General features: G+C 49.5%; 1 protein-coding gene across 2 annotated transcripts in view; it reads right to left on the bottom strand.

Moving 5' to 3' along the window:
* Positions 1 to 997: 997 nt before the first annotated feature.
* BTBD2 (BTB (POZ) domain containing 2) overlaps positions 998 to 8,996 on the bottom strand; it is a 17,482-nt gene continuing 9,483 nt past the window's right edge. For both annotated transcript variants that reach the window (XM_009329061.1, XM_009329060.1), the window contains exons 5-8: positions 5,801 to 5,993; positions 3,990 to 4,077; positions 2,817 to 2,963; positions 998 to 2,238 (exon numbers count right to left, since the gene is read on the bottom strand). In XM_009329061.1, the coding sequence (XP_009327336.1) occupies positions 2,077 to 2,238; positions 2,817 to 2,963; positions 3,990 to 4,077; positions 5,801 to 5,993 (590 nt within the window). In that variant the 3' untranslated portion in view covers positions 998 to 2,076. The remainder of the gene's footprint in view (positions 2,239 to 2,816; positions 2,964 to 3,989; positions 4,078 to 5,800; positions 5,994 to 8,996) is intronic.

Raw genomic sequence — 8,996 nt, 5'->3', positions numbered from 1 at the left:
CTTCAGTACAAAAGTAATGGACCCATCTTTTTTTTTTTTCTTTTTTTTTTTTTCCTTTTTTCTTTTTTTAATTTTTTTAAGTACTGGCCATATTAAAAACATCCTACCCTGAAGCAGGCTTACAATATACACATCTTACAACGTCTTCCTAGAGAACGTAACACACTATTGACATCTCTAATAGCTACTGGTTAGGAGGTGCCGGGTGTTCCCGACAGTATCGCTGCTGCGCGGCCGGCGAGGAGATGCCCAGCCAGAGGGAGCGAGAGGAGGAGATGTCACTTCCCCAGCGAGCGAGCGGGCACCGAGCCACCCGCACCAGCGCAGGACGACCAGGTTTTAACTTCTAGCAGCTAAATAAGGTGACAACCGCTGCCCGGCGAGTGACGATGGCTTCGTGTGCCTGGAGCGGAGGGGGAGGTTTGCAAAGGGGAACCTCGGCTCGGAGGCGGCCCCCCCCCTGCCAGCGAGTCCCAGAGAGACTTCGGAAGGCTCCGGCCGCGCTGCCAAGCAGTCCTTTAATTACAGCTTCCTCTGCAGAGGAGGAGGAGGAGGAGGAAATAGTCTCGTAGTCTTCACCAGCGGGCAGCGAGCGTGAGGCTGGTCGGGCAGCCGCAAGTACAAGCCACCCGCCTCCTCCCTGGCAGGACGGCGCCTTCCCTGCTCAGCTCAAGTCGTACCTGCTTATGGGGAAAAGCAACCGGCCCTGAACAGGCGAGGAGGGGGCGTCCTCAGGATGACTGAGCTCAACGGCCCAAAGCCAGGTGAGAGCTGTCAATACCGCATCTTCCTCCTGCGCCTGTCCAAACAGGCAGACTGTGCGAACATACACAGGCAAGCAGGACAATCTTTGTTCTCCTGCAGTGTTTCATAAATCCTCATCCATCTGCTGCGTTATTAGTAACAGGAGGGGTTTTGGTGGCCGTGGTGGTTGCAGGGTTTTTGGTGGCTGTGGAGGCTGCCGGCGCTGGGGGGGGCGGGGGGGGGGGGGGGGTTAGCAACGCACGGAAACAAAGAGAAAAATGCATTGAAACGTGCATGAAAACAGCAGCAACACACAGGAACAGGGGTCCAGGTGAGGCAAGTTCCCTTGCTTGCTTCAACTGACAAACCCCGGCACTATCTGCCAAGGATTTGATTAGCACAGCAACGACTAGTACGGGTGCCCTGCTGCTGAAGCCTGCACGGGGGTTATCTGAGGATCATCCATCGTTTGAAACGCGCTACGCAGTTTGAAAGAAGCACCACCAGGCCCCAGCGCGGCAGCCTGCAGGCAAGGGAGGAAAGAGCCCGCCCGGCCAGAGCCACCGGCCAGAGCCGCCGCCCCTTCCCCAGTCCGCAGGGCCGCGGGCCGTCCGCAGGGGAGAGCAGTTCGCTGTCGCCAACCGCCCAAGGTAAAGGATTGTCACAAATTAGTGAGAACAGCATGAAAACGCCGCAGTCTCTCCAGAGGCGCTCTAGTTTTGAGGTCTCCCTCAAGACCGTGTAGTGCTGAAACAGCAAAGCCTCAGGGAAAAGGCCACTTTCCATAACTTTTTGAAGGCGGCTGCACGCGCCGTGGCTGGCGGGAGGGAAGGCGCCAGGCACGGGCTGGCCAAGCCCCGCTGTCGCAGCGGCGCTGCCGGGCAGGCGTGGCAAACCAGCTCGCCTCGACTGCTGAGCTAGAGCAGAAGAGGATGGGCCACACAGCCCTCGACTGTGTCTTTTTGCAGGATTATCTCCTCACAACAGGTATAACCACAACCAGAGCCACTTGTTTCCATGCTTCTGACTGGTGGAAAAGCATCTACATTCATTACAGTCAAAAAAAAATGCAAGTTGTTAGATAGGATTAATCAGTAAAGTGAAAAATGACTAGCCACAGACAACCTACAAATGAAACTGGTACACCAGTTAGTCTGGTACGGGGTAGCAGCAGAATCACTAGCACAAGGCAAAACATGAGCTTTGAAATGATTTTACTGAGACCTTTGGCTAGTGTGGCTCCAATTGGCGTGGTCAAACTCAGCCAGAAATTTAGTTTAGAAGGTCACGGGGAAGAGAACAGAAGAGTCCAGAGCCAGCTCCGCAGCTGCACTATGTGTAGAAGATGATCTCTGGGATTTGTCCATCCTCCACGGAAGTGCCGTTGTTATTCCCAGCCGCGTAACAGAACGTAAAGCAGGTTTTGGCTCCCGTTGTTGGCGATTCATGGATCACTTTGCGCAGTCCTTTGGTTCCGTAGTGGGAATCTGGACCCTGCGATGGTCACAGAAGACAAGAACAGATCAAGACAGGGATCGCAGCCCCGCAGGAACCTGCTGCCCAGGCACACTCTGGGAGGTTTGGCCTCACAGCCTGGCCCGAAACAACGAGCTTTGGAGATCTCAGCACCTCCCTTCTCTTCCTGGTTCTTGCACCTCAGGTATTTTGAGCAAAGCTCTCGCCTCTATCAGAACTTGACGCTACGTTTAACCAGGTCTCAACAGTTAAATATCAACTTTTTTAAGCCATGGCAGGCAGGCTCTGGATTACACGCCCGCAGAACTGACAGCTTATCTGTATACACCAAAAAAAAAATCCCACCACTTCATCACTAACGTAGCCTGTTAATTACCGTGCACTTGCAAGACAAGTTAAAAACCAACTCCGAATGCTGGTGGTGAACGTACACATTGCACCACCAGGTGAAGGACTATGGAGCAGACCTTCGAGATTATACTACAGGCCTTGAAAAATGCAGAGCAAGAACCACGTTGCACTGAAGGGACTACAGAAGCCTGCTTTCACCCATCTTTGTAAGCCTCTCTTCCACCCACGCCGCCCCAGGACGGTACCTTTAGAGTAGCACATGCCGTATAGTTGACGTTGGGTAAAATCTCAACAGGTTCCTTGAACATGACCCGGAAAGTGTTTGATGATCCGTCACAGCTGAACCCCGTGTCGTTCTGCCCCAGGACCGTGTTACTGTCTGTGTGGATGATCTGTAAAGACACGTGTTAACTTTTAATCTGCAGGGTTAGTTGAACGCTGCCCTGCACCGGTGCAGGTGTGTGTCCCCTGAACCAGGCTGTATCTGAGGGAGTCAACAGTTTGACCAGCCCCGTTGCGACTGCACTATCCCGTTACTTATGCCCGTCTTCACTGCTGCGATCGCGCCGAACAACTGTGGGCTCGGGTCCCAGACAGCCCAAGACGATCCCTCCTTACCCCGAAGCCTGGCAGAGGACTGCAGGCCGACGTTCTGCGCTCAGATCTTCACTTGCCTTTCTCCTCCAAGAGCTCAGGGGCACTAGAAGGAGACCCTGACAATTAAGGAAGAAGTGCTGACAGACTGTGCTCATCACATCAGCCGTGCTGTGCTGGGGTAACTCTCCTGGGGACAGTTCTTCTCAAGTGATCCAGACTGGGGTTACGTACGCGCATCCAGAACAAGGCACACAAGGCTGCCGCAAGCCGCCCCAGGCTTTGAACAAGATCACAATGGACTTCAGACAACCGAGTCTCCCTCAGTCCTACTCGTCATCTCAAGCGGGACACTGACGACGTGAGGCCGCACATCGGCACTGCACAGGCACAGCAATCGCTTTCTTCTCTTCCCTTGTTGAATCGTGGCTGCTCCACCGCATTTGTGCGGCTCGGAGCAAAAGACGGTCCATGTACTACTGCAGCACCCGCAGGGCAGAACTGGCCCGGCCTGCTCGGTGTGGGAAAACATGCACAGCTTCTTCTCAAACCGCGTCACAACTCTCCGAGACGTATTTTCAAAGGCTGCAAGCGGACTTGGGGAGATATTGCAGTGACGCATGCAACGGGAGGTTGCATAAAAATTGAGAGCAATAATCCCTCTTATCCCCAGTGCCCCATCTGGCCCTCACTGCACCTGCTAACCACCTTATCTAGAAAACAAACACAGTCCCTTCTAACTTAAGATTTTGTTGCATATTCACTAAAATGCGCGCGTTAGTCCCTACAGCAGCAAATATTTTTAACGTAGCAGAGAGATTTACCTGTATATTTACTTGGTAATCCGTTGGCCCATGTATGGATCCGTATAATCCAAACCCAACTACAAATATCCTTTTGTTTACCGAGAACCTGCAGGAACAGATCAGGAAAGTCACACCAACTTGCCACTCCTCTGTTGTTTTAGTACAAGGATGATACACAAGTATCTTCACTCACTTTAATTTTATACCTATGATTTAATCAAGCGTACTACAGTTTTAAGTGCAACTCTTGCCAATAACTGAAATCCTTCACAGAAACCATCATTTGAAAGCTTACACCTTTGACTGTCCTAACGGGCCGGCAATAAATGTTTGCTCGTGTCAAATACAAAGCCGCGCAATCCCATCACCGAACTTCAGAGTTCAGGCTCAGAAAGCGCTTCGAGGTTGCGGTACATTGTCAGCATCCAAAAACGCCAGCCAGGCAAAGGCAGGGTGGCCTGCAGAGCAGGGAACAGTGCCCACGCTCACGGCACCAGCGGTCTTTCCGGCAAGGTAACAGCAAAGACCACTTAAAGCGTCATTCGGTATTTCACTGCTGAGCGCTGGAGGAGAATTGTTAACGTGCTTCTGAGTATTTGCTAGATACAGCTGCACTCGAGATTTGCCCAAGAGCAGAAAATAAGATTCAATAGCTCCTGAAGGCAGGAATCCCTGCTGCCTAAGGCAGCAAGGGGAAGGATATTCACCCCACTGCCCCACTACAGCTCCATCTTCTCAGGTAGCAGAAAGCCTCAGTGCCCACCAAACTGCCAACATAATTTCTTCACCCGTCCACCAACTCTTTCAGTCCTGCATGTTTCAAGAACAAACATCTGCGGCAGGCGAGAAGCCACTGCTCTGCTACCAGCATAAAATACTCAGTGTTGAAACTGCGCACAAGCCTTGCTGAGGACTGACCCTGCTGCTGCCAGCAGTTGAACTTAAAGTCAAACACAAGCTCCAAGAGGTCTCTGAACGTTAGATCTGAGAGCAGTAAGCGTTTGGAGCTAGCAGCTCTTCCAGTTACGATCTCCTGTAAGGGGATGAATGGACCAGAAGATCCAACCGACAGCTCTATCGATATGCAAGAGAGCCACTGACGAAAAGGCTTAAAAATTTTAAAGAACTGTATTAATGCGAGTCCCCCTTCCACCCAGGACAAAGACGAATCGGGAAACAACCAAGGCTTTCCGATTACCTCCTGTCTCGCTCTAATCGCTTGGCCACACAAGGCCAAGCTTGCAAACCACCATTTGCCACGCCACACCTCCACGTCTCTGTCACCATGACTGGGCTTTGCTGTTTCTCTACAAGCTTAGCTCTAAACAAACTACGTATTAGCAGAAGAGCAAGCATTTTATCCTAATCCCTCCCTCAAATAGGCAAGATTAAGGGGCTTCAACAAGCCACATTTACACTTATAATAGAGCAGGGAACCAACCTGATGGAGCAGTGGTTAGTCGACATACCCAGGCACAGGAGGAAGCCGTGAGCTGCCTGGTGACTCCAACCGCTACGTGCCCGTACAGCTGCAGGAAGCCACTTGAAAAGGAGAGAAATAATCCCCCAAGAGGCCTGTGCTGGAGGGCCACGTTTGCTGGAAACCTTTGCCAATACAGAAGCAAAGTGGCAGCTTGCAGCTGCACGTGCAGGTTAACGCATCAGGCAATGCTTTTGCCCAGCAAAACGCTTTCCCTTCAGGGTTCGCACTAGGGTTTATATGGTGGAAGTCAGGGTCTAGCACGTAACCTTGCGGGTTTAGGTCTAGAGGAGGCTGAAAGCTCAGTAAACATGAATCTATCAGCAGCAGAATTAGCAGAGAAGCTGACCTTATCCTGTCACTAGTCCCACTGTACCCCCAGCGGCTCTCCACCTGCTGGAAACGGCTGATGCTGCACTCCTTCCCCCGCAGGCAGCAGCGCGGTCTGTCGATGAACTCCACCCGTGGCTTTGGGTTCACTGTGAAGTGGAGGAACAGGCTCACCACTTCCCGGTCCGTGAGGATTCCCGACTGGGCAGGCCCTGCAAAGGAGCACGAAAGCAGCGACGCCGTCAGCCTTCAGAAACCAGAAGGGATCCTTTTGGGATTTACATGGGGAGGCAAACTTGACTTGCAGCTAAGAGTGGGCCAAACCCACATCACACATGGGATCTCGCTGGAGTGCCGGGAAGTTAAACCCCAGAGAGAAACATGCTGCCTGCCTTTTATTTTCACACCAGTCATGGACGGCAGAGCCTCTGTACGGAGCACGTACACGAAACGGCGATTAAGCGCACAGCTCCACAGAGCCGAAATGCATTTGGCTAACAGGACTGGTTTAAAAACCTAAAACATGCAGCTAATCCTTCCCCCACTCCCTCAGGAGATGGTAATACTGGTAAGAGACAGGGATTTTCATACACCTACACCGGCATTTTATAACATTACTGTTAGAACGTCATGAAAGCCCATGGGGGGTAGTGGGAGGGAGTATCACCTGGTTACCATCAACTTAGAAAGTATAGGAGTATTTTTCAGTCAAGACAAAGGTGGTTCAGCTCATGTCCTGCTTTGACTCCCTCCTCCCCTCAGGCATGTAATCCCTGCTTTGGGCTTGTTTGGTGGGTTTGTTGGGTTTTTTGTGTTTTTTTTTAAATACCTTTATCGTAGAACCTAGGGAAAAACTCTAGCAATTTTAGCAAAAGTTGAAATACGTTCTCATCTTTTCTCCAGTAACTAGATGTTTTTTCCAAAGTGATGCTAAACTCAAGCTTTGGAAACTACTTCGAATACTTTCAAAAGTGGAACCGGGTGAAAACTAGTCTTTTAGCATAAGAGTCAAAAGCTGCTCTGCACCTCTATTTGCAGGAGGCTTTTAACAGCACCAAGACTATTGCATACTGGAGAAACAACAGCACTAAGTGCTCTTTAATGTGGGAAGCAAATGCCTGGCTACTTGTTGGTCCAAAAGGACTTGTAGTTGGTTGAATTCGACATGATGTTACGCAGACATAACACGGTCCAAGGCTGCAATAGGTAGAGATGAAAGAATTTAAGGCAGTCGACTGTTAACAGATAAATGAGCTTATGGATACTTTGCTCAGCAAAAATTAGCCGTCATTGATCATGTCTAAACTTATCCTGTGTTGCTACAATTCAATTCTCAAATGTTTCAAATTACTTGCTCTAAGGGAAGGGAGTGACACATTTGCCAGTTAAAACATCTTCATGCAAAACTCCACGTTCGATACCAAATTATACAACAAACTGGTGAAACCACTGCCTGTAAAAATCTCCCCCCCCCTTTTTTTTTTTGCTTTTGGGAGCAGGGGGCAGAGGGGAGTGGTTTCCCTCTCCTACCTCTGATTTCTTTGGTGATCGCAGCAGAGTCACTCAGAAAAAGGACAAAGTGGAAGCAATTCCAAGGCAGCCCCTTGTTTAAGGAACAGCTGACCAGTGCAGCCTCTCAGGTTTGGGGTTTCTTTTGTTCATCTTTTAGGTTAAAGTGGATGGAGAAAACTTAAAGAGTTTCTCTCAAAGCAAGACAACTAAAGACCCAAGTCGAACAGGCAGTTGTGACAGACAGTATGGGGAGGGGCACTGACATTCCCAGCTCAAAGGCTTCAAACCAAATATGCCAAAATTAACACATTCCTCCCAGTGAGACAGAATGATACAAGATCTGAAGGAAGGGTTGAAAGAAACAGGATCTACAGAAAAATGCAAAGCTTGGTATACATGAACTGCTCTGATGGCTGTAACGCTATCCAGAAGGAGGATGCTCTCTCCTATCAAGGCGGATCGTAAGCCTGTGATCTGCTGCAACGCTGCTGTTTGGCACGATGCACACCGAGGAAGAGAGCGTGCTGTGTTTTCACCCGGTGCCAACACAAAGGAAAAGTTACCCCGTTTGGATGAACGGATCTCTGCCTCCCTGACCAAGCTGTTTCTGAAGAGGTTCGGGTCCCTAAGACCACATCGCAGCTGTGACAGGCAAAATGGAAAGTGGGTACCAAGTTTTAACCACAGATTTACTTCTTACTAATATCCCTCTTCATCTTGAAATATGTACACTAACTGCCGATAAGCTGACGCCGTCTCTGCCTTGAGAAGTGATCTGCAAAGGAAGTGGTGTCAGTGACCCTTTTTGCTTCTTTGTACACATAACTGCAGCCTAAAACAAGTTTCGGTTTTGAAAATGGCTCCACGGTGTCTTTTAGCATGAAAACTATTTAAGCTGGTTGCCAGTTTTCAATCCCTGGAGAATCACCAGAGTATGAAGTCAAAGACAACAGGCAATGAAAACAAAACAAAAAATCTTTAGTCAAAACTGTTAAATGATTTAGACATCTTTGTAGATCAAGATTTTAACATAAACTTGAAAAATGCTTTGAGACACAGACTAAACAACGCCAACCCTTCAGCTCAAAGAACATTTTGAAAGTTTTTTCTGTTATGGGGCTCTGCTCTGAACGGCATCAGCAGGACACGGCTAACACCACCACCGGATTACAGGCAGCAGCAAATAGAGGATGGGGAGAAACATCCTCATTTCTCTTTGGGAGCAGGCTACAATCAACAACTATATGCAACTCCATTAGCTTTGTGTAGTTTAAACGCTTGGAATGGTTAGAAAGGAAAGCATGTGAACCCCTGTTTGGATCTTTGCTCTCAGCTGAATGAGAAAGTAACCATCTAAACATGCTGAGTACAGCCAGCTATGATCCGACTTGCTCCTACCTGATGGAGCACTGCAGTCTTTAGAATCATAGAACTGTTTAGGTTGGAAAAGACCTTTAAGATCATCAAGTCCAACTGTTAACCTAGCTCTGCCAAGTCCACCACTAAACCACGTCCCTAAGCACTACACATCTTTTAAATACCTCCAGGGACGGTGACTCAACCACTTCCCTGGGCAGCCTGTTCCAATGTTTGGTAACCCTTTCGGCAAAGAAATTTTTCCTCATGTCCAATCTAAACCTCCCCTGGCACAACTTGAGGCTGTTTCTTCTTGTCCTATCGCTTGTTACTTGGGAGAAGAGACC

Source organism: Pygoscelis adeliae, unplaced genomic scaffold (genome assembly GCF_000699105.1).
Source record: "Pygoscelis adeliae isolate BGI_AS28 unplaced genomic scaffold, ASM69910v1 Scaffold537, whole genome shotgun sequence".
In the NCBI taxonomy this organism is placed as follows: domain Eukaryota; kingdom Metazoa; phylum Chordata; class Aves; order Sphenisciformes; family Spheniscidae; genus Pygoscelis; species Pygoscelis adeliae.
The sequence above is the reverse complement of the archived record's forward strand: the minus strand, read 5'-3'. Positions and strand labels throughout refer to the sequence as shown.